Below are 23,753 nucleotides of genomic sequence, written 5' to 3' on the forward strand. Positions count from 1 at the left end.
TCTGGCAGGAAAAATTTCCAAAGCCAAATGCATACCATTAAGCATCGTTGAGTAGCTTCTTTCTTTCTGATAGGGACCACGGATAAAGCCCTTTAGAGTTTTATGGTGCATTTTGTTTTCTTCCTATTAAAATGGTCTGTCATTACTGTTATTTCTCTCTTTTTACACTTACCACCTCTGTCCCAGCAATCACTGTGCCCCATTTCCAAGTATGAGTATTCTCTCAAATTTTCCGTATTTGGTGAAACAGTATTACATTTATTCAACAAAGCCCCCAAGTTAAATTCTTTGCTGTTCTCGTGCTGTGTGACTGTTAGCCATTTCTCTGTTCTGTCCTTGCAGTTGCACTCAGACTTGCAAGCCTGTGTTAAGCAGTAGTCACATGCGGTCAGGAAGCATCTGCTCATGCCAAAACATGCATCTGCCTGGAATATGTATGCTCCTACTAATTCAGAGATTTTTTTTCTAAAAGTGATGGACATAAATGCTTGCAGTTCTGCATTCTTGTTTGAAAATATTTAAGCCTTTAGGGTATGCATCCTTCATGATGTTGCACAACGATGGTGTTTACTGACAATGCACAAATTACTTGGAATTATACTGGAGATGACCTCTGATCTGCCTCATGTTGTGCACTCCTGGCAGAAAGCAACAGCAATCATTTAAAGGAAGAACAAAATGCAAATAAAGGGACCTTGCCCTTTTTTTTTTTTTTCCCAAACCTTTAATTTTGATGTGTAAGGATGCAGGTAAAGATAAGAAAAAATACTTTCTTATCCTGCAGATGAACAGCTTTAACCTTGACAAATTTTTAGCCCTTTTGACTGTCGTAGGCCAGTTTGTAATATTTCCTGAATCCGTATCCCTTGACTCTCTTTGCCCAGTTGTATCCTGTACCATATTACAAAACATAGGTATTTCCTTTATGAATTACCTAGATACAGGTGGATCTGCATCCTTTGGGATACTCGTGGCGCAGGGGTACGCATAGGGAAAAGGTGCACATAGAGTGCCATATTGGTTCTTTCCCGGCACCTGCAAGCAGGAGAAAGCCAAGTAACTCCAAGTCTGCAAATATCAAACCACTGAGGTTGAACTGACCTGGCTCACCCTCCCACCTGCCAGTTGATTTTAAAGAGCAACAGAGATGTGAAATGAGGCTTTCTAATCTTTGCCCTTTTATATTTATAATAAAGATGATGTTCTTGTAAATGAAGATGGTGAAATGTACTATTGCCTTTTACTTATGTTGTTGCCTCTTTTCCTGGAAACTGCTGAACACCCGCTAAATTCGCCTTAAAAACAGCGAGAGGTGCAGGTTACCGGACTGCACCTAGAGGTCTACACATAGATTTGGGTGCTAACATTATATATTTGGATTTGGAAATGTTGTCCGCTACAGAATTTTTGTCCACAGAAAAATGGCAGATTTCTGTGATTGTTTGCAAAAAGATACTTTCCTTCATTTTTCAAACAGCACTACCTTTAGTGACATCTGGAATAGCAAGACATAGCAGTTTGGTGTATGAAAATAGGCCTTTTTTTGTCCAAAATTTAAGGATAAGTTTTAAGCATTAACAGGAACCACCTGCCATATGATTGCCTTCTGTTTGGCTTTTGTAATGAGCAGTAGGTATCTGTGATGCTACATGCTTTTATTTCTATTAATTAGTACTTACATTTACTTTTAAAACTGAGGTTTTAAATCCACAAGCAATGTGTACGATATAAGTTGAACGACTAAACTTAATGAACAAATAGTAGTTTCAGTGACCTGGAATCAGAGCAACATTAGTGAAGACAAACACATACTGTATTTCTGACAGTAGAGATGATGAGGAAAATGAGGGGAAAAAACCAAGAACCACCACAAAACCCCACTCATTAGAATAGGAAGTATAGTATAAATAAGAACTATTGTATAAATAAGGCTGAAGACTGGAGTTAAGGACCTTGTGACTTCTTTGGATTGCAGCATTTCAGAATGAATGGCTTTTACTTTTAAAAACTGAACCGTAAGCAAAGTACAAGGTGTAGTTTTCTTAATTGCTGAGTATTGGCCTAACTCTTTTCCCAGTGGTGTCATCAGTAAAATCTATATGCTACACTGAGAGCAGAGTTAGATCAGTGCTGAGCGCTTCTGAGAACCTCAAAGCCTTGAATAAAACAACATGCTCTTGCAAGCTAAGTGTGCTATCCTCTGCCTGTAATTTGCTTGTCCTTTTTCTTTTTTTTTTTTTTTTTTTTTTGGCCATTCTACTTGGATATTTTTAATTCTCAATTTTAAATTTACTTTCTTGCCCAGGAATTTGTATTTCACCCCAGGGACATTTTGAACGCTGGATAGATCATGACTCTCCTGTCTGGGAGATAAGGGAAACAATCCTTCCCAGTCCCTTAGGGATTAGGGGCACTTAGGTTTCTCGCTTTCCCCATGAGTGTGTGATGCTGGCTGGAGAGGGTTATGCCAGACAGTAAGTTTTGTCCCATACTGGAGTTTACTGGCAAAACTTATCTGCTTGCCCAGGAGCTCCTTGTCTTTCATTTACAGACTGCAGCACTCAACCAACCTTTCACTGGTTTGATCATCAGGAGGAAACAGCTTTAAGCATGTACCTAAGCATTGTATCAGATACCGTGTAACGTTAGCACCAGGTTTTGGGGACAAGGGTTAGGATACTTTGGACTTTGAAGTCCACTGTTGCTTTTTGGGATGACTTTGTTATTCCCGAGAAGTTACGCCAAGCCTGGTGGGTTTGAGTTCTCCAATATTCTGTCCTGTGACTGGGAGGTTTTCTAAAAGGAGTTTTAGTATTAATGCTGCAAGCAAAAATAAGTAACGTGGGTGAAAAGAGACCTGAGTACTGTTTCATGTGTTTATTCAGAGTTTGGTAGATTTTTAAGGTCAGTTATTTCTGACACAGTTATTGTTATATCATTGATGGTGTTTTTATTAATAACCAAGGCCTAGAAAACCCTTGTGACTTCAAATCTAGGGCAGTATTTCATTTTGTATTACCTAAGCACATTTTGTTTGTCCCTGCAGGGGGTTCTTTGGATGTTTATAGAAAAATTCCAGAACACGTACTCGGAAGAATAGCAGTAGCTGTAAGTACTTTTTTCTTGTTGTCTTTCAGTTGTTGATTGTGCATGTAACGCGTCTCCTGATTTGAGTGCGCACGTGGCCCTTTGGGACACTGAGTCATCTCCAGGCTCCGTGTCCTCATTGTTTCTGTGGAAAAGGGAGGGTCCTTCCTATCTCGTGCCCTTCCTAACCATCCTGTGTGCACAAGGACACCGGGGTTAAGGAAACCTTCCTTTTGAATGACCAACACATAAGTTGCCGGAGGCTCAAGAAATGTAAAAGGATGTGATAAATGGAATAGGATAAGAAAAAAAAAAAATCATGAATTTGCTGGAGAACTGTGCAGCCATGTTTCTTCATATCAGCTCTCATAGGATGGAGTGGTCCTCTTAATCGCCTTTGTTTAGCCTTTAAGTCCTTCTGTGCTATATGGTTCCTTTAAAAAGTGATTCAGAAGCCCTGTCCTAGCCCTTACGGTGATCCCTCGTCTGCTGCTTCTCGTGTGTGATTTCCATTCTAACTGTCCTTATTCAGTACAAAGTAACTCAAGTAGGTTTGCTTCCCAGGTTGAAAAATTAAGTCGTTTCCTGTTATCAAAATGCAATGGCAGAACACGTTTTCTGTCTTCCCCTGTGGCGGATGTACTCCTTAACGCAGATAAGGAGGAGGCTGAAGTTTTTATTTGGCAGAAGCCATGCCTGACAAAGGCTGCCTGGGGACAGGCTGCTCTCTCGCCCCTGTGCTGGGACCCTTCACACGTGAGCAGTCACGGCTGACGAGCTAATAGTCATTTTAGGGGTGATGAGCAGGGAGATGGTCTGTGATCTAGGAAGAACTATCAATCCCCAGTGTCTACTCAGTTTGGTAGCGAGGTGTTGACAGTGGGATCCTTAGAGCACCTGGAAGCCTATCATTGTGTCTCAGCAGCGTTCAGTGACCGCGTTGCTAGAAATCCGCTAGCCGTGATTGAAAACTCAAATTACAGAACAACCAAAAAAAAAGAAGGGGGGGGGGGGGGGGGGGGGGAAGTTCCATATTTTGCCACAGCTGAACACAGGGTAAATGACCAATGTCTTCGTGGATCTCACAAGGGAGAGAGATACTACTAAACAATTGCTAAATATAAGGAATACTTTGATAACTTAAGCAGTTTAAAGCATAACAAAGTTATTCTATCATGTGCCATTTAATTAAGTGCTGGGTTTTCACATTCATTATACATCAAGCTGACAATTTAAATCCTTTAATCCAACACAGGCAGCTATTTAGTCTCTGTTCATTGTAATTCACAGCTCTACTTTCTCTTAATTTGTGTGGCCTGCCCAGGGTGATGAACATCCTTCTCTGATGCTGTTTCCTCTAAGTAGCTTCAAATCTGCTCATTATATAGCCTAGCAGTTTTTTATGGAATTTGAATGCTTTTCACCTTTAGTTCAGAGTAAAAACGTTTCATCTCTTCTTCCCTATGGAGCAATGAATGATAAGTTGCTCACAGTGTCCTCATATTCCTGACGCTAAGTAGCATGTGTATAGTGTAATAATACTGGGATGGGCCTTCAAGCATTTCTTCAGGTGCTTATTCCTTCTCCTTTTCCTTATCAGACTTCATGTTGTGTACTTAATACATCCACACTAACTTACCTTATCATTTCCTTACTTGCTTTTGTCTCTCCTCTCCCCCACCCTCCCCAGCCCACCTGGCTTGGTATTCTGCAGATGTTCTCTTCCGATTTTTCACTTATCCATAATGGTGGTGCTTCAGCCTCATCTTTTATGTCTTGATAGATGTATTTTTTTTGTTCACCTGCAGGGTCATCTCTTTACAAATCTGTTAGTTAGTGAGCGTGACTCCCTGACATGGACGGTGAGCTGATACTTAACTTTTTCTAGTTATTTTATTTGCTGCTTTAGCAATGTGTACTGTGGCCGCTGCAGTGCAGGGGGTCAGGAAAAAGGTGAACAAAGGAGCGGGTGCCTTCAGAGAAGGAACTCGCCCCTTTCTCCTGCTTCTCCATAACAGAAGGTGTGCGCTGAGGCTGAACCAGCACTGGCAGCTTCCTCTGCTCTGGTGCTGATTTTTTTGCTCAGTTGGCATAGTAGACTTGTTGGAAGGAGGCTGTGAAAGCGTTTGTTTTCTCTAGAATTTATCAGTGGCAGCAGGAATGGCTCCTCTAAGTCTTCACAAATGGCTACCCCGCATCTTGGTGGCTGACATTTCAGTAGAGCCCAGCAGCCCATTTTGTGGGTTGGGGCGCCTTTTTGCCAAGTACTGTACGCAGACACCGTAATCCCCACCCTGAACAGCTTGGGAAGATTACCCAAAGCCTGGAGGATTTCTGTTCATGTACTGATGAGAAGGAGAACGTTAAACAAAAGCTGGAGCTCGCACGGATGGATTCTGTGGACAAAATCTGGAGCTTCCGTAGTCTCTCTTTTTCCAGTCTGTATGTTTTCTTTCTACCTTCCTTGCACGATGTATACGGAGTCATTTGTCTTTTATTCTCCCGAGACATGTACAATGCATTAGTCTATTGGAGCTGCTTAATAATATGTGTGACCTGCACATCTGTTAATTAGAATACCCTTTTGTTATATTTGTAGAAGTTTTTACGTGAAACCGTTTCCAGAGGAAAATGATGCAGGCACGTATAGACATTTAGCAGCATCCCAGCATTCCTCTCACTCTGACTTGATGATTTTCTTGCTTCTTTTCTTGTTATACAAATTTAATTGCCATGAAAAGCGGTGGACTGACAGCCCTTAAAAACGATTGTGCTACTCACAGCAACGAGCATGAAAGGTGCAGGAAATTCCAGCTGGTCTAGAACAAGATCTGTGTCTGCTCCATACGACATGGCAAAGGGAGCACGTTGCCCCTGCGCTCCGCTTCCTCAATTAAACACTGAGTTGTACTCAAGGTCATTTCCTTGCGCTCTTTGATCTCCGCAGGCTGGAGCTGAACTACCTGAGAGACATCCCTTTCTTGATAATCCTGACTTTCTGTAGCCAAAAGGATGGGACGATGTTGCTACTCATTTCCTTGAAATACTGGTATAAATACCTACCAGGTACCTGCAATGCACTGCCTAATGGGCATGAATGGTACTTGCTTTCTCATACACTTCCCTCCCAACCAGACTTTCTCATGATTTGGCAGAAACCCGAAGAGAATTTTGTCTGCTGAGACAATCAAACATTTTTCTGATGACAGCAACTGCCACTGTATTTTTTCTGATGGTGAACCCTTACCTGCTGAGAAGTAGACTGGCTATCACAGAGCCATGTAGCATATATGTAGTGTATACACCATAGCGTTCTTTTGCATTCTTTTTATCCATTTCCCATTGAAGAAGTGATTACCATTAATTGAGGTGGACAATCAGCTTTCAAGCTGAAATAGCAGGAATGTATTGCCGAGTGCGATACTCTTCTCTCTTGGTTACTTTTTTGAGGAGTAAAGAGTCGGGGGGAGGTTTGAGGCTGAAAGACAGAATGCTGAAAATAAAGCAAGGCAGTGAAAAGAAATCCTTAAAGGAGGAAAGCATTTGCCAGGGCTTGGGGAGAAGCACTTTTTTTTCGGGGCAGGATAAAGTGGTAAGAGAGAGGTAGAGTCTGCTGAGGCTTGGGTCCCCAAGAAGCTGGAGGGGTCTCTGACTTCATCATAACATTCATCCTGGTTGCCCGTATGAGACGGTGTCAACGAGAAGGGGAAATCTCTCTTCTTTCTTGTGTTCTTTATTGGTGCGAAGGGCTGGTGTTGTTTTCCAAAGGAAAAGGCTGTCTTGGGAACCCCAAAGAGATGTTGTGGTCGCTCCTGTTTTCATACTGATGTGTACTTATTTGGGTCTGCCAATGTAAAATCTGTTCTACCTTTGCTTGCCACTTCACACATTTATTTTCACTTCAATTTCTGAAGCAGTGACATTGTGCACTGTATTTTGAGTGCTAATGTTGATTGAAGTTCTCCCTGAAAGGATGTGCACTTGAACTGTCAAGAGAGTGAGTGATTGACAGCAGGTAGAAGTACTTTTTGTGTCAAGGCTTTGTCAAGTCATTGTTGTAAAACCTACTTTACTGAATACCAATAATTCCTGCTAGATGTTCAATCAAAAGATACTCTCTTCCAGCACCATTTTAGAATAATATTTAATACTTAAGAGTCCTTCCCTAATAGGCAAATGTAAGGTAAGTGAATAACGGTACTTAGTCCATTTGGGGGGCTCCTGTGTGCATATTTGCAGCCCAGGATAAAGGGAAAAACTCTTTTCATTCCTTTTGTACGCTGATGCTGAGAGAATCTGAATGTGAGAGTTTGTTTAATACCGTGTCTTTTATAACTGCTTATTCAGCACGTGTTCCATAATAAAGATGTTTAATAACTCACAGCTGTTGATTTTTTTCCACAGGAAATGTTTCCTTTTTTCTATGAATACATGCTTTAAAATAAATTAAATAATTTTATAATGATTTTAAAGAGTTTAAATAGTCTAAATATATGTTTAGTGATCAAAGAACCTTACTATGCTCAAAATCACTTTCACCATTGGAGGAAGCCTGAAATGCTGCACCCCCTTTTATTTATTTTTGCAATAATACTTTTTTTTCCCTCCTCCTTCTTATGTCAAAATGCCGTGTGAGTAGAATTCCCCTGTTTTGCTTTTTGAAAGTCTAACGTGAACAAGGCCGTACCGCTGGGCACGCGGAATTTGACTAAGGCCTTTTGTTACAGGTAATTACCCTCTGAGGCCATGAGATACTTGGGTGTGGAGTGCGAGTTTTAACACTGAGGAATTGCCACCCAGAGCAATTTACTGGGGACCCGGAATTGTTATTTCCTTTACAAAAAAGATTCAGATTCCACTGACGTTGTTTTTGGTTACAGAATAAATTTTTAAAAGAGTTTCTAATCCAATAAGAAGGCTGAAAATTACTATGCTATCTGCTTTCACACTGTATAATATTTTTAGCACTTCTGCTTGATCACTGTAACAGAAGTAATTTCATTTCGGTCTACTTGGACAATGAAAAGAATGTAATTGTTTTGTCTGAAAAACTCATGCAACTTCACAAATGTCGGAAATGCTTTATTGTTCTGGAGATGCACAAAGAGAGTGTCTCAGGAAAATGAATGAAATGTCATCTCGTAGATGGAAACTTCATAAAAAAGATTTGCTCTATTAAAAAAGCTGGCTGAGACAGCAGGGATGGTTTGGGTAAAAAGTAAGCAGTAGTAGAAATATGTTTGTTGAATCTTGTTAGTTCTCTGGGCTTGTAAAAGTAGTAAATCTAGGGGAAAAATTACAATGTTAAAAATGCAAGTAGTATTGGAGTTTAATTACTTTACGGAAGCAAAACCTGCAGAGAGGATAACTTGTAACACCCAACTGCTCTCTTAGGGAGTTGACGGAATGGCTTGTTTAATTTGGGGCTATCTTATTGTATATAGAAAATAAATAAGAGTGGCAGTTGAATCCAGTGATGATCTTGTTGGTTCTGAAAGAGCTGTATGCACGTATTCTGTGTAAGGAAGTGTCGTGGGTGGTTGTTTTGGGAAATGCTCCTGCATTCACAGTACAAATGCTTGTGCTACAAATTTTCATTAAAATGCATCTCATACATAAGGCACTCCAATGCAGTACTGGAGTAACAGGTTTCTGAGTTTAGGTAGTAGAAGGAGCAAATTCTACAATAGCAGGCCAAAGTCTGCCCCAATTCTTATCTTTTAGGGTTCCCAATTGTATTTTCTAGGGCTATGGGATACAGTAAGATTTGTGTTTGGTCCAGGATGAGTAATATGAAGAATGAGACAATTTACACAGTTCTAGAAGAAATGTTCAGCATTTGCATTGAGTAAGTAAAAGCATGGGAAGTAAAGGAGGAAAAAGTACAGATGCACCAAGTGGAAAGAAAGGGAAAGGGAGGACGAAGTGGAAGAGGATGTTAGAGACTTTATTGTTTTCTGGCCTTTAATTTCACTGGGTTGCTTTTGTTGCAAGAAGACAAATCATCATGCACTTTGTCTTTCATGATTTTTAACACCCTAGCAAAGATAGATGAATTAAAAGTACATTGAAATGCCTAAAGGGATTCAGTATAAGCTCGACTAACTTCCAACTTACAGACCCTGGGAAGAAGCTTATTTGTGTGTTCTTAAGGAACCTGTTGCCGTGTAGTCCGCAGCAGGTTTGCAGCAGGGGTTCATCTGGGTCCTGTGATCCTTTGGAAGGGATGCTTTGTCTCACCTTTTCGTGCTCCTGGCTCCGTTCTTCGTTGGAACTCGTGTCTTTAACAACTCGCGCCAGCTGAGATGCGTAGTGTTTGTTACCAGGAATCTTTAATATGTGTTGTTGGTTTTTCTTTTAAATTCAGGTTGTGAAAGGTCTTACCTATTTATGGAGTCTAAAGATTTTACACAGAGGTGAGTAACAGATGTTTTCTGTTTTCCAATGAAATACCATATTATTTCATTTTAACAACACTTTCTACAGAGACAGTAGACCATACTAACATCTGGTTTGATTCCAGTGGAGTAATGCAGAATGAATCTTACTCATTAGCCTTGCAGATTTTCTGATAAAATATTTTTACTGCTGTTCTCTTTTATTGCCCTCCCTCCTCCCCTACAAAGAAAAAGACTAAAGAGAGAAATTAATTTTATAGAGATTTAGATGCTTAGGTTTACAAACGGGTGCCCAGTGGAAAAATCAGCAAGGAAAATCAGATGTTTGACTAGTATTGAAAATAGAAGATAGATAATGAATTTTCTTATGTACTTCAGAAATCTCACGTGACAGCCACAAGCGTTGCCAGAGTCTCAGGTCTCTAAAATTGTGGCCCGCTCTCCTCTAACATGGTCATGAATAATTAAAGAAACTTTAAACCTGCTTGGACATAAGCCATTTTGGGGTTTTGCTATTTATTCTCCTTCCTGAAGCTAATCTGTATTTTTTTAAACTTCTCATTTATTTCTTGCTTTTTAGTGTTGTTACATTTTGTTAAAAATTTGTCTATTGTGGTAAGTTAATTCAGATATACTAGACCTTTCAATAACAACGTCCGTTCTGGAAACAGTGGAAGATGCTGTTTAAAGAACAAAGAAGCCCTTCCCCCTACACCACCACCACCACCCCGCCCCCCCCCCCAAAAAAAAAAAGAAAGAGAAACTCATTACATTTATAATGTTTCTAAAGTGTCTGAAAGTAACTGCTCTGGTTCCTAATGTTGCTAACAATACTGTTTAATTTAACCCATCTGCTCACTCAGCCCGCGTGCACAGTTGGAGCGTGCAGTAACCGACATCATTTGTGATTGAAAGAGAAGTGTAAAGTAGAGAGACACGTAGAAAATTTTTAAGTTGCAAACCAAATAGGTAAGACCATTTCTGCTGGGGTGCCTAGCTTTGGAGTGGCTGAGAAGTAGGTGCGAGGCTCTGGCGAGGCGATGAGCCATGCCTGGGTTGGGCGCCCGCTGTCCTGGTGTGATCAGCGCAAGGAGTCGGGCACCTCCGGAGAGTCATCCAGAAATCTGTGCCCTGAGTTGGGAAGACCAGGCTAATAGGGAACACTAATTACCAGTATGTATTGGGGTCCTGCCCCTCCTTAGAGCGCAGGCTCAGACTGTCCTCAGGCTTTTGTGGAGTTTGTTTGTAGTGGAGGAGGAGATTGATCCTTCCTTTGTGTAATGGCCCAGCCGGCAGCTGGGCAACAGGACATCAGCTTCAATTCCTCCTCGGTCTCACAGCATCTCCTTTGTGGGGGATCGCTCTGACGTGAAAGCACAGGCTCTCTCCTGGGTGGGAGAAAGAGGGCTGTGGCCAGAAGAGTGAGTAGAGATCAAGTAAGGACCTGGCTTTGTTACCCCCCATTAGAGGGTGAGTGAAATGCTAAGGCTGCTGGTGTATTTGACCCTAGGCTGTCGCTGGATTAAAAGAACAGAAATAACCCAGAGTCCACGACCAACTGGGTGCAGACACAGGTTACCAAGGAGGCTTCATTTCTGATGGTGGTTTAAACATTTCACCTACTAGCCTGAATGTTGCCAGACGCAGAGATTTATCAGCTCCATCCACTCGCAGCAAGAGGGTGAACAGTCTAGATGCCAGAGCTGCCACAGCGATTGTCAGAATAAATAGAAAAGAAAAGGTAGCTGGGACATCCGTGGCTGAGTATCGCTCTGCATAGGCTACACAGTCTTTGCCACACTTTTATAACACCCAAAAAGAAAAGAGCAGATGTGAAATTTTTTCCATTTTTAATTTTTTCATTAAAGATTCTGGCCACCTACTGAATATGATTTGGAGAGAGCGTTGTGGTCAGGCATAAATACTATAACTGTAACATTTTATTCTGCTGCTGCTGTAAATTTAGAACCTGGGTCTGATTTTTGCTTTGCCAGTAAAACACAATCTCCCCTTCTGCATGGGTTTCATTGCCTTGATTGAAGAGCAGCTCTGAGTTTTTGATGAATTATGTATGGTCCTCGCTATGGTCTGAAGAAAAGCGCGGAAACTGGTTTTTCATCACACTTCAAATTTTTCTGGCCTTGGTCTGTTGCTGGATGGACCAAGGTGAGAACAGCACTGCAAAATGCCATGGAGGGGATAACTAGCATACCAGGGTTCAGCAGCGTTTCCTCAAGGGATTGGTTTTCAGTATTACTCTGTACCCGTTTTTAAGATACAGAAAATGTGTGTATACTTCTATATCTTAAAAATGGGCACAGAGTAATGCAGTGCAAGGAGGATGCCTATTTCTCAAAGTAATCTCCTTCAGCTGTCTACTGGTTTTAATACAGCAGAGGTAAATGAAAGAAAATTTAACCCTGACTTCCTTGCTGTCACATATAAAGCAGACCGTGCAGGAAGCTCACATAGGCTAAGAAGTGAAGAATTTCCACCGTGGTGATAACGAAGGTGGAGAAGCAATCGTCGTGAAGAAGCTGTGTAATGCAGTGCAGCAAGCGACAGTTTGTGACTAGAGCAACGATTAAAGCAAAGGAAACAAACAATGAGCAAGTCTTTTATTCCAGATCAGACATTTCAGCAAATATTACAGCTTAACTTCAAAACAAACCTTGCAACTAATGAGGTGATAGCCGTGCATATTAATAAACCCAAAGCTGTAGTCATAGTCATCACACCCACATCAAACATAAACATAAGATTAACACCTACACCACTTCTTTGGAAGATGTGAGAATGTCCCAATGATAAGTGTGCTCTTTTCCCCAGAGGATAAGAAGTAGAAATGGAAGGGTAATGAGAAATTAACTTAGATTTAAAACAGAATTAGCAATTAAACAAGTCTAATCATGTACAAAGTCAAAGTTTGTATAAAGACAAACCAAAATCTGTTAAGTTCAAGCATAAGTATAGACCGCATGGATTTTATCTGGTATGTTTTTCTCTGTTCACACCTCCTTATTAAAAAAAATGTATGAAATAAATGTTACCTGCTTGTGTTTAATTGTACTGATCAGTATTTGTATGCATGACTGTATGTGTACTGGGGGGCCAGTATGTATCGCACGGTTTGGGCACCTTGCTTTCTGACTAGGTTTTAAATTTGTGTCCGAGTTTTGGACGTATTTTCTGGTTTGTGATGTGCGAGGTTGAGCAGAATTGATGATCTGGAGATCTTCCTGCCCTGTCTGTTGGTTGCGTGGCTGTCTATGGCAGAAGGGAGGTTTGTGCATCACTCAGACCATCTCTTTTTTTTTTTCCCTGGGATATTCCCATAGAAGGATACTCAAATCCTCTTTGTTTTGACATAAGCGACTGGAGCTGAGGAGTGCTGGTTGGTAGGGACGGGCACTCGTGCAATATGGATGGTGAGTGTTCCCATTTTCTCGGCAGTAACTGTAGTTTGCTGAGGATTTCACCAAAGACGGCCAGGGCGGCGTATTTGACACCCCCCCCGCCCTGCCTTTTTAGCTTTGTGAGAAATGATCAGCGTTAGTGCCACATATAATGAAGCACAAACAAGTACTAGGGCATGTATATGTATACATATACATACTTACGTGTGTATACATATAGCTAAACACATACATGCACGCTCATGGACCACTTAGGCTTATTTAAAAAAAAAAAAAAAAAATCCTGGCCTCTGCAAAAAGCATGCTGATGAGGTCGTTATGGCAAGAAAATATTTTAATTCTTCCAGCAGCTTCACTTTAACAGTAATGTTCTCTGAGCTGTCTGCAGGTAAAATCGTGCTTTTGTATCTCTTGTCTCCCTTGAACCTGGCGTATTGCAGTTTTATATTTTTAAAAGACAGAAAAAGTCAAGAGACAGCTTTTAAAAACCTGCGGGTTTTTTTTTCCCACAATCATTAATCTGTTTGCTTTTCAATAAAAGAAGATGACTGAAATGTTTGGTGTTCAAAAAGCTGAACCTCTGACAGTTCTGTTTACTGCTAAGAGCGAGCTTGGAGGTCCCATTTATTTGCAGAGAGGTGAAACGACTTAGATGTATCATAAAGAGGACTTGTTCATCCTCTATAATGATGCTTCATAGAAATCATTTGTATTAAGCAAGCACTGGTAATGGGAGCATAATGACCCCTTTTGGCTCTTGTTTAAATTCTTTCACTTCTAAACAGTAATATTAATCACAAGCAGATGGTGCAGAACATTATTTATGCACATTTGTTTTCCAAAACCAAAAAATGTTTAACCCATTAACTGAAGCGGTTTATGAAACAAAAAGGCTAATTTACTGATTGGGTGATTTTTCTCCCCACTTTCAATACGAGCTGCTTTGTGAAGTGACGTTTTTGTCTGGGATTGTCACTTCCTTTTTTCTTGAGGAAACCAACGCAACTGTTGGAATTCATAGCAAATATTTGCTTAAATCCCCCGTTTGCAGTGCTATTTAAATTCTACTGTAAGGACAGATAGTGTTTGTTCCTAGCAGTGCTTGTTTTGCTGCAGCTTGCTCAGTAGAGGTAGCGTCCCCAACTTGCATAGACTTCCCTTCCTTCACGAGCTGATCGCCGAGGGCTTTTTTTCTTTTATGATTTTTTTACGATTTTTTTTTTTTTAAAGTTTTGTTTGTGGAAGGATTTCAGGATCAAGCAACGCTTAATGAATGACAGATGGTTTTTTAATTATATCCACTTACTGTCACATCCCACATGGTAGCAGGGAAGGGGAGATGGGATCCGCAGATCCCCAGTGACACAAGGTGATGGCTGGATAGAGCCTTGGCTCTTCCTTGGTGCCAGCCGGGCAGCCCTGGTGGGACCAGGGACAAACGTGGCGTGGTGGTTTCCTCTGGTGGGTCGTGGTAAGGGAACAAGGACTTGTGGGCTGCATTTGGAGACCACCCTGCCTCTTCCTCTGAACTCGTGACGTGTACGTGGTTGAGTCCTTATAGAAAGAAAATTTGGCTACGTGCATGTTGCCTCATCATCACTTTCCGTGAGGTCATAGTGTTTCACGCTTAGCGCTTCCTTCTGCCTTCCCAGACCCTTCCCTCAGAGTGAAAGGATTTATGCGTTGTTAAAAAACAACGCAGTTGATCCGGTCCTGCTCCCACAAACCTGTTTCCAGCAGTACTGCACCAAAATGTTTCTCTTGTCCGTTTGGTTATTAATGATTTTTGTTACGTCCTTTACAATTAAAAGCAAGAGCCTCTTGTTATACTGCAGTTTTCTTTTACAAGTGTTAGTACTGTCAACTGCTGGACTCGTGGTGCAGAATGTCGGTATTTTCTGTGTGTGTAATTGCATCTGCCGCTTAGTTCATTACAATTTTAGTTCATTACAATTCAGCGCAAGCCTAGTAACGAGGTAGCTCTATTGGCTGCCATATTTTTAGAAAGAAGGTTAAACAGGATTACTGTGCAACTCACTGTTCTTGGGATTCAGGATAGAGCCTGCTGATGTACTTGGCATGTCTTGTTAGATTTAGCAAAGTCACTCGACACCAGAGAGGAGTGTACTGCTTAGCGGGTTGCCACAGGCAAATGTTTGAGTTTTCCTGAAGTTTTAGTTAGAAAACATTCCTAAAGTGTTGTTGGGGAGTGTATGGGAGATTTTGTGACTGTGTGGATTGCTTTGTAGCGGTGTTTTGTCTCATCACCTGAGGCGGGGGAATAGGTAAAAATCCATCAAAAATGCAGCATGCGAATTGAATTCCTAAAGGTGAAATGGAGATCAGGATGCACAAACTGGGTCTGTCAATGGTGTAACATGATGGAGACACTCGTGACTGATTTTTCTTTTGGCTTTGGGGGGGAAATTGCAAAACATACCAGCAGTATTGATACCTAACATAAAATGTACGGATCCAGTTAAGCTATATAACGTACTATTGAATGCTCCCCTTTTTTAAACTGGATTTTTAGCTCAAATATAGGAAAGCATTTAATCAGCTTGTTAATTGAGGTTATACATTTCTACATTACAGAGACAAATTAAGCAAGCTACTGTGGTACTAGAAAACATCTGCTAAACAAAGGCAAACCTAATGATAAACAAAATTAGGTTCTTTTCTAGTTGGGTTTCATCCATCTGCACCCAACTAGTGTTCACTTTTAAAGAAGGCAAAGATACGAGCTATTGCTTTTAATCCATTTTGACAGAAGAAAGCAGCGATTAGGCAAAGCCACTGTGCTCTAATCTTCCCAAGTTTAAGCCAGGCCATAACGCGCACATTATGCTTCCTGACTGGCATCCTTGGAACAGAAAAGATGCTCAACTTTTCCTGCGCTACAGTCAGGCTGGATGTTCAGCAGTTTATTCACACCTCGATTTTACAGTATACAGCAGAAGCGTAGCAACTTCTTCTGACATCAGAGGGGGTCAGCATTAAGATCTTTGCACTGAGAATCTAGCTTTACGATGCACATTGATGTTTTCTTTGCTGGAGCAGGATTAGTAATCATTTTAAGGCGTTGCTGGCCATTAACCTCTCTAAAAGCTCTGAAACTGTGCGATTGGAGCCGTTTTATGCAGTAGAAGCCATGGAGGTGGAAGCCAGTAGCTTTGAATAATGGTGTGCACAAGAGCAAAGCTGCACTGTGTATGTTCTTGTAGCAGAAGGAGACTCGAACGTACTTGTATGTTTTCTGTTTTGCCTGTGTTCCTATGTACAGGTGTTTGTATGGGACGCTTTGTAATTTTTATAGAATATTAAATTCTGCTCTTGTGACTACATGGAATTAAGTGAGGGCTGTTAGAGAAGAGGGAGGTAGGGTTAATTGCAGTGTTAAGAGTACAAAGTCGCAGGGCTGGGATGAACCTTAAAAGGTCAGCCCAGCTATCCCTTGACACGAAAACAGGCTTCACTGTTTGCACCGTTGCTTTTGGCTTGGTCCTAAATTGTCCAGTGACAGAGTTCGTTCCCTCTCTGTCATTTCCACTTCATGCCATAATCTGCAGGTCCCTTTTTGCAGACCTGCTCCAGCCTACGCTCCAGGCAGTTGTTCAATCCTATATTTATGCAGTTGGTTAATCCCTGCCTAAACGTCGTGCTTCCACTTGTCCCTGTTGAATTTCATCTTATTTTTTCAGTCTGATTTTCCAATTTGTCAAGATCACTTTGAATTCTAGGTCCTATCCTTCAGTGCGCTTGCTCTCCCTCCCAGATTGGTGTCATCTGCAAATTTGGACTCGATGATCTTAAGGGTCTTTTCCAACCGAAATGATTCTATGGTTTAATAACAGGGATTATTAGTATTTGAGAGGTACAGATATAATGTCATCTGTGCTACTGACTGTTACAAACCAGAGGCTGCATTTGAAATACATCTTTGAAATACTTCCTATTAAAACCCATCACGCCAATATTCGTAACGATCTCAGTATATACGATGCGTATCTGGGATAATATAGATTAAATCCAGTTTTGTTCCCTCAACAGACGTGAAGCCGTCTAATATGTTGGTGAACACGCGAGGCCAGGTGAAGCTGTGTGACTTTGGGGTTAGCACTCAGGTAATTCCCCCTTCGGATATCTGCCCGCTCTCTTTCTAATGTCAAAATCACCTGGCTGCCAGACAAACAGCCCCACAGCAAGCTCCCCTCTGCTGGGACAGCCCTATTCATTTTTAATCTCTGGGCGACTTTTCTTCATCTGAATATGATTGTTCATTGTTTAATGACAGTAAAAACTGCTGATATTGTAATTACTACTTACGAATAGCAAACTTCATTGATATGCAGCTTTGATATGAAAGCGTTTTGGCCAGACAAAAGGGAGGGCAGAACGAGAGACGTGTCTGGGGAGCCCAACTGGCCCACAATAAAAATTAATATTGGGAGTAACAATAGTGGTGGGCTTTTACAATGTGCAGCACAAATTTTAATTAATTTCCATTTTGGGCCTCCCTGGAGAACTTCTCTGATAGTGACCCATGAGCTTGCTGTGATGTTGATTTGAATTTCAGCACCTTTACTCTCAGCCAAACATGAGGACCAAAGAGAAGGTCAGCCTTGTATTATAAGTTGTCAGAGTCTGTTGTCCCTCCAGCGTATTTAGTGCTCGTTGCATTCAAGTGATGAATGTGGCTTTATTCACATCTTGAGCCAGCTGACTGAAAAATGAATGCGTTCAATCCTACTTCAAATTGACTTTTTATATCAGACTAGTTTGGGGTACTAAAGCGATAAGCATCCTGTTTAACAGAATTGTTTAAGGTTATCTGCCATAAACTGTAATGCAGTGCTTGTTTAAATTGGAACTCTCATTCCGAACAAAAGAGAGATTTAATCATTTTTAATGCCTTTGCAGATAAATTTGTTCCCTTTTACATAATTTTTAGTTGATTTATAGGAATGATGATTGTAGGTTAAATGAGGAATAATTGCCCATTTTATTTCCACATTATCTTTATATTGTTCTAACAGACTGTTTTGTCTGATAGCTGGTGAATTCTATAGCCAAGACGTATGTTGGAACAAATGCTTATATGGCGGTAAGTGGATTTATGCAGGAATAACATTTAAATAGAAGTATTTGTTCACAGTCTTGTTCTGTGTAATGCAGGATATATTCTAAATCAATTCTCAAACTTCATCTCTCCCTATCCCCAGCATAAGCTATGCCTTAATTGCGTGTGCCACGAAAGAACTCCCTTTTACTGCCTCGCAGACCCACTCCCTTCCTATCTGTGCTCACCTACCAGCTCTGTGTCAACTGCACTTCTTGCTGATAGGGAAGAGTAATATTGGAAGAGCGTTTCTTTCATGTGTTTTTAGTTGCCTTTACTGCATTGTAACAACTGGGAACAAAGAAGAGAGCCAGTTCAACGTTAAAAAAGCAGTTTTCCACTGATAGCCTGCGGCTTTTTGCAGACCACTGACAGCCCCATGCTGTCCACAGTTTGGGTACCGCTGCTCCGAGCCTTCGGTTTAGCAAAGCATTTAAACCTGTGCAGACGTCTCATGGACTTCTTGATACTTGAACACCTGTATGGGTGTTTCCCATGTGAAGCTGCCATGGAAATTTGAAGCTAAAATATTTGGACTAGGAATTTTAGGGCATTAAATTGCATGTTGTGTAGTCTTCATACCGTACATCTCAAGTCGCCAATATGTTTCACTTCTTTATATAAATTTTGGTCAGAATGCTTGTTATGATGAGACTACTTTTGTCCTATTTCTGTACGTTAAAGTACAAATTCCCATCATTTTTAGATCAAACTAACACATGGCTGAAGATGTGTCATTTGGGGGAATGCTGCTGCTGTTAGCCAGGCTGTGAGGTTTGGGTTTAGCAGTTCTAGCTGACCTGACAACTGGTGTGTGGTGTTCGTGTCATTGAGATTAATGCGGTGACGAGAGCCAGTCTGAAAGTAAACTACAAAAGTTAGCGTGTATTTTCCATTGGATCAATTGGAATAATTTTAGTTCTCCATTTAACAGATGTGAAAACTTAAATGGTTCAGTTTAGAGCAGTATATTAACTGTTGTCTTTTATTTTTGGCCATTAAAATTCTTTTAGCGAACTACTTATGTCGTAATATTAATGAGGAAAAAATAAGTGTTCAGCTTGTTTAAAAAAAAAAAGTGTAAACAATACAAAGTGGTTGATACTTTTATTTTTCAAACCTCAGAAAAGAGGAGAGAGAAATCCATGACCTTTAATCGCTTTCAGGTATTTTTTCTTACTTTCTTGTAAGAAGAAAGCAGACCAGGGTGTCCATTTATTTGCTAAGTGCTTTTCTAGGCAAGGTGTCCTCATTATGTGGCTTCTGAAACGCTCATGTCACCATCCTAGAAAGACTTGGGCTATCCTGTGTCATCAGAATATTACGTGCAGAAAAATGTTTTTAAAAGAAAAGGAAAAAAATCTGGTCTTATGTATTACCACTTTTCCTAGTAAGCCTGCTGATTTCTATGCCTCCATTTTCTAAAAGAACTGGAATATAGCAATTCAGACAAATAAACAGCTTCAAATTAATCAACTTTTCCAACTTAGAGTGGTCTTAAGCAGGTCTGAGAATTAAATTGTATTATGCTTTTAGTGTACAAATCAAGATTACTGTTCTCTTTCCCAGGTGTACATTAAATAAATTACCTTTTTTTCTTATTGTTTATGGATGAATGTGATACATTCATCTATTAATTGAAAAAGAGAAGTTTAAGCTGAAACGTACTTGATCTGATTTCTTGTGTTAAAATTGTTTTGCTTGCTGAATGAGTCATTTGTCGCCATCAAATTTATAGTCTAGTCATCAAAAAATAATGAAGGTCATAAGCTTTGGTTTGCCTACTTGGCAGACTGTGAGTGAGTTTGAAACCATTAAAAAAATTGAGGTTTCTATTTAAAATAAACAAGCAAAAAAGCTTTTGGATTGAGAAATTGAAATTTCCAACAAAAATACATGTGCTGTAAAATCATTTTATCACCACTTTATACAGAAGAAAATTTTGGATGAAAAAAGTAGCCAGTTGTAGAAATTTTTAAGAGAAAATATTTTTGAGCTGCATATCCTGAGGATGATCGCTGTGTTGCACACTTTATGCATGTGTTATTCTTATTTTCCTCTTCTTTTCCAGACTCTTAAATTCGTGCGCCTAGACTTTTTGTTTAAACGTGCAAATGATTTACTTGCCGCTGTCTTCTGTGAATACGTGATTTCTAAATATAAGTTGCCGTTTAAAACTTGAGCTGTTATAACAGAAGAATAAACAATTTAATATTGCTCAGTGTGAATCGTGCATCTGATTTGGCGGCTCAGGAAAGGCCGGGGTCTCATCTGCACCGAAAAGATCTGTGGCCGTTACCGTGTTGCCACAGGTGCGGTGTCTGCCGGCAGCAAAACATGCTTGGCCAGGATAGCCGGTACCGTGTTACGTTACAAAGGCAGATGTATCTGTCGGTGTACATTTTTGGCTGCGTATCTGCATCTTCATGAGGATCTTTGTCAGTATAAAAGGATGCTTAAAAATCGTATCCCTATATGATGCTGTTGCAAACGTTTCTAAGATACGCTGACCTAGGCTAACTATACTTAATGAAGGCTGGCCTTAATGAACTTTAAAAAAAAAAAAAAGGGTTTTGGGATCACTGTTCAGCTCAAAATAAATGAGGCTCAGTCAAAGAGGTTTTGTTCCAGTTACACTCTGGGGTGTTTTTTTAGGTTATGGCAGTTGTGGAAGGCTATCCTTAAAGGTAATGTGGGCAGCACTGTGTTTTTTACTTAACATTCATGCTGCGATAAAAGCTCTTGACCCGGGAGTAGCAGTGCAGAGTAAACATCCGAAAACACATTGGACTGGCACTAATTTGGGAGTTTGTTTTCTAAAAAAGGTCTCTGGATTATTAAAGACTAAAAATACAGCCAGTGCTTTGTAGGTGGTTGGGCTAGACAGGTGCATTAACAGCACAGTGGGGAGAGAAGTCTCATGGAGCCTTTTATTGTTACATTTCATGCTGTACTTGACCTTGGAAATGCTTAAATTGTAGCTTTCAAGTAAAAACTAGCAGTTATATTTTACAGCATTCTATTTCATGAGGCATTAAACTTGCTATTAATAGTTTTGAGTGAAGTCTTTTTTTTCTATAGGTCAAAAATGAAATTAAAAAGTATATAAAATAAAATTGCTGGCATGTGACTTCATTGATTCTTTTGGCTTCAATACCTTTGCTTTTTAAACCACAGTTACTCCTCAACCCCTTGACTCAACATTAGGAGTCTGTTTTCCTAGCGTACCTTGCTGCCGTGCCTGGGCTTAGCCGTAGGTGTGTATACCATTGGACTCTCACAACTTGACCTTGCGCTTTGCTGCGCACGTGCAAGCCGCTGGCTTTTTTTGTTGGATAAAAACAGCCCGAACACAAATGCCAAGGCCAACTTTGCAAGGTGCGTAGCAATGCATGGCCACAAGTCTGAGCATAACCGAGTCCTTTCCTCTTGCAGAAGAGGCAAAAATAAATAAGTCGTGTTTGAAGAGCGGATTTGCTCTCTGCCAGGTTAGCTGGTGAGCTTTAAGCTTCTTTGCATTTTCTCAGTTGATTTGTTTGCCCTGGGCTAGCTTTTGTGGAATAAGTACGTACGTTTGTTGGCTAGGCTCAAGAAGATGTGTCTTTCCGTCTCTTTGCAGCCTGAGCGGATTTCAGGAGAACAGTATGGAATTCATTCGGACGTTTGGAGTCTAGGGATTTCCTTCATGGAGGTATGCAAATATCTATCATTTTCATGTGCACGTTGCAAGAATCAAATGAAATCTAACATCAAAATATTTTAATGTAGTCTTTGTATACTCTTTTATATGTGCATGCTTTTAACTATTGCTAAATTTCTTGGCTGTATTTAGAATGGGTTTGTTCTTACTGCATTCAATTTGGTTAGATGCAAAGAGCCTCTGTACAAACCATGTGACAGTCTTAAACCCTCTAATAAAGCTCCATATGAGAGTAAGAAGTAAGGCCTGGTACGTGGACGCCTCTGTATCCTTTCAACACCTCTGGGATTGAAGATGACAGTATTTCTGTATTGCATCTTCACAGGCCGGGACAGAGCGGGCTATTATTAGGGTTAAAATAGCGTTATGCAGATTCGAGGTTTGAGCTGGTTAATGGCCTTGCAAAACCTTCGCGGAAATATTTGCACGATGGTGTGAGTCTCTCCCTGTGTGATTAAATAAAGTGTTTGAATTTGAGTGTTCACAAGAGCTTTTAGAAAGACTTCTCGCAAACGTAGTTTCAAGCAGGAGAAAGTCTTATAAAAATGAAGCAGTTCAGAGAGAATGTGGTCGTAAATGCAGTCATCCAGGAGAACCCATGCTTTCTGCAGGTTTAGTCAGAACAAGGTCAGTTCTGATTCAGGAAAAAGGTTGGGTTTTTTCAGCCTAGGGCTCATCAGATGTTTTAAGAAACATAAATTTCAATGATTTTATAAAAACAGATGATTGTTTGTAGGAAAGATAACCCAGAGTGTGTAAGCTGAGTAGAAATGCCTGTGTTATGATCGCATCTTGTCCAGTAAAATCAGATCTGGCTTGGTCTGTTCTGGCAGAAGGGACAGGTAGCTCTGGTCTGGCGGTGACAGAAGGGTATGTTCACGTAGCCTTTTTCACGCTGGCCTTGGCTGGCCACAAACAACAGCTCAAAACCCTTGCAGCCGTGACACCTCGAGCAATACGCTCTCAGGAGAGTTTTTCGACTTAGGGGCAGTCCCATGAAAGAACTTCCCCCTGCTTGAAGCACTTGTTTCTTCCTACAAGAACAGTTCATTCAAACCATCGATGACTTGCATCGTCTTTCCTGCACAGCCTGACAAAGGCATGATACGATTAACCGAAAAATATAGGTGCCCTTCCCTTCTCTTCTGGTGTAATGTAGTATCATTAAGATGAAGCTGAATACAGCTTTTGGTGAAGTGCAAGTGATGTTTTTAGCAGAAGATTAGATAGAAGTTAAGTACTCTTGGTGCTGGCCCTCTGCATCTAGGCAAATTTCACATTTTGTAGGCTGAAAGTTAACCGAGACTATTGTTACATTTTCAAACAGTAAATTCCTTGCCAAATCAGTTTTAACCAAAATGAAAATACTGAATGCTGAATCGTTGCATTCAGATCTTGTAAATCTTTTCCAGAGTCTGACTGAAGCTAACTCTGAATTACAATAATGACATACTCTAACGTGTCACAGGGGATGCGGTTCTCTTAATTTGTTTTACTGCAGATTTTAATGGTTTGTGGTGCTGGAGAGCCCTCACAATTTTGGGAGAGAGACAGAACGTACTCACGCACTCTGTAAATGAATCTAGCCAACAAAGGGCTAAAATGAGATTGTATTACATTAAGGCTTGACTGTGGTGTTCTTCCTGATTCACAGTGGAATAGAGTGATATAAATGCAGGAGTCCAATAGAGCAAGCATTTACTAGTTCCTTTGCTGAATAAAAAATGTATTTTGATGGGCAGCAGTAATCTGATGGTTTACCATGTAGACCAAGATATTTGGAGTTTAGTTTAGGATTACTAGTAGGTAACCTGTCTGGTCATGAATTTGATTTGAAGGATGACTTTTGCATTATATTAGCCAACATTAGGAAAACTCCTTTAATTTGCATTTACTCTCCCCTTTTAAACCTTCTCAACTTTTTTTTCCTCTCTCACTTCCCACGAACGTCTTCTGAACCAGATGTACAAAAAGCAGTTTGGTTCTGTGCGCTTTGTTAATTGGTATGTCATCTGGTCCTCCGAGACCTCTCT

At 40.5% G+C, this 23,753-nt stretch overlaps 1 protein-coding gene across 2 annotated transcripts in view; it reads left to right on the top strand.

The window, feature by feature from the left end:
- MAP2K5 (mitogen-activated protein kinase kinase 5) overlaps positions 1–23,753 on the top strand; it is a 141,044-nt gene that overhangs the window by 53,513 nt on the left and 63,778 nt on the right. For both annotated transcript variants that reach the window (XM_050903007.1, XM_050903008.1), the window contains exons 12-16: positions 3,047–3,108; positions 9,455–9,503; positions 16,952–17,025; positions 17,955–18,005; positions 21,640–21,711. In XM_050903007.1, the coding sequence (XP_050758964.1) occupies positions 3,047–3,108; positions 9,455–9,503; positions 16,952–17,025; positions 17,955–18,005; positions 21,640–21,711 (308 nt within the window). The remainder of the gene's footprint in view (positions 1–3,046; positions 3,109–9,454; positions 9,504–16,951; positions 17,026–17,954; positions 18,006–21,639; positions 21,712–23,753) is intronic.

The sequence above is a fragment of the Gymnogyps californianus genome, chromosome 11 (genome assembly GCF_018139145.2).
Source record: "Gymnogyps californianus isolate 813 chromosome 11, ASM1813914v2, whole genome shotgun sequence".
In the NCBI taxonomy this organism is placed as follows: domain Eukaryota; kingdom Metazoa; phylum Chordata; class Aves; order Accipitriformes; family Cathartidae; genus Gymnogyps; species Gymnogyps californianus.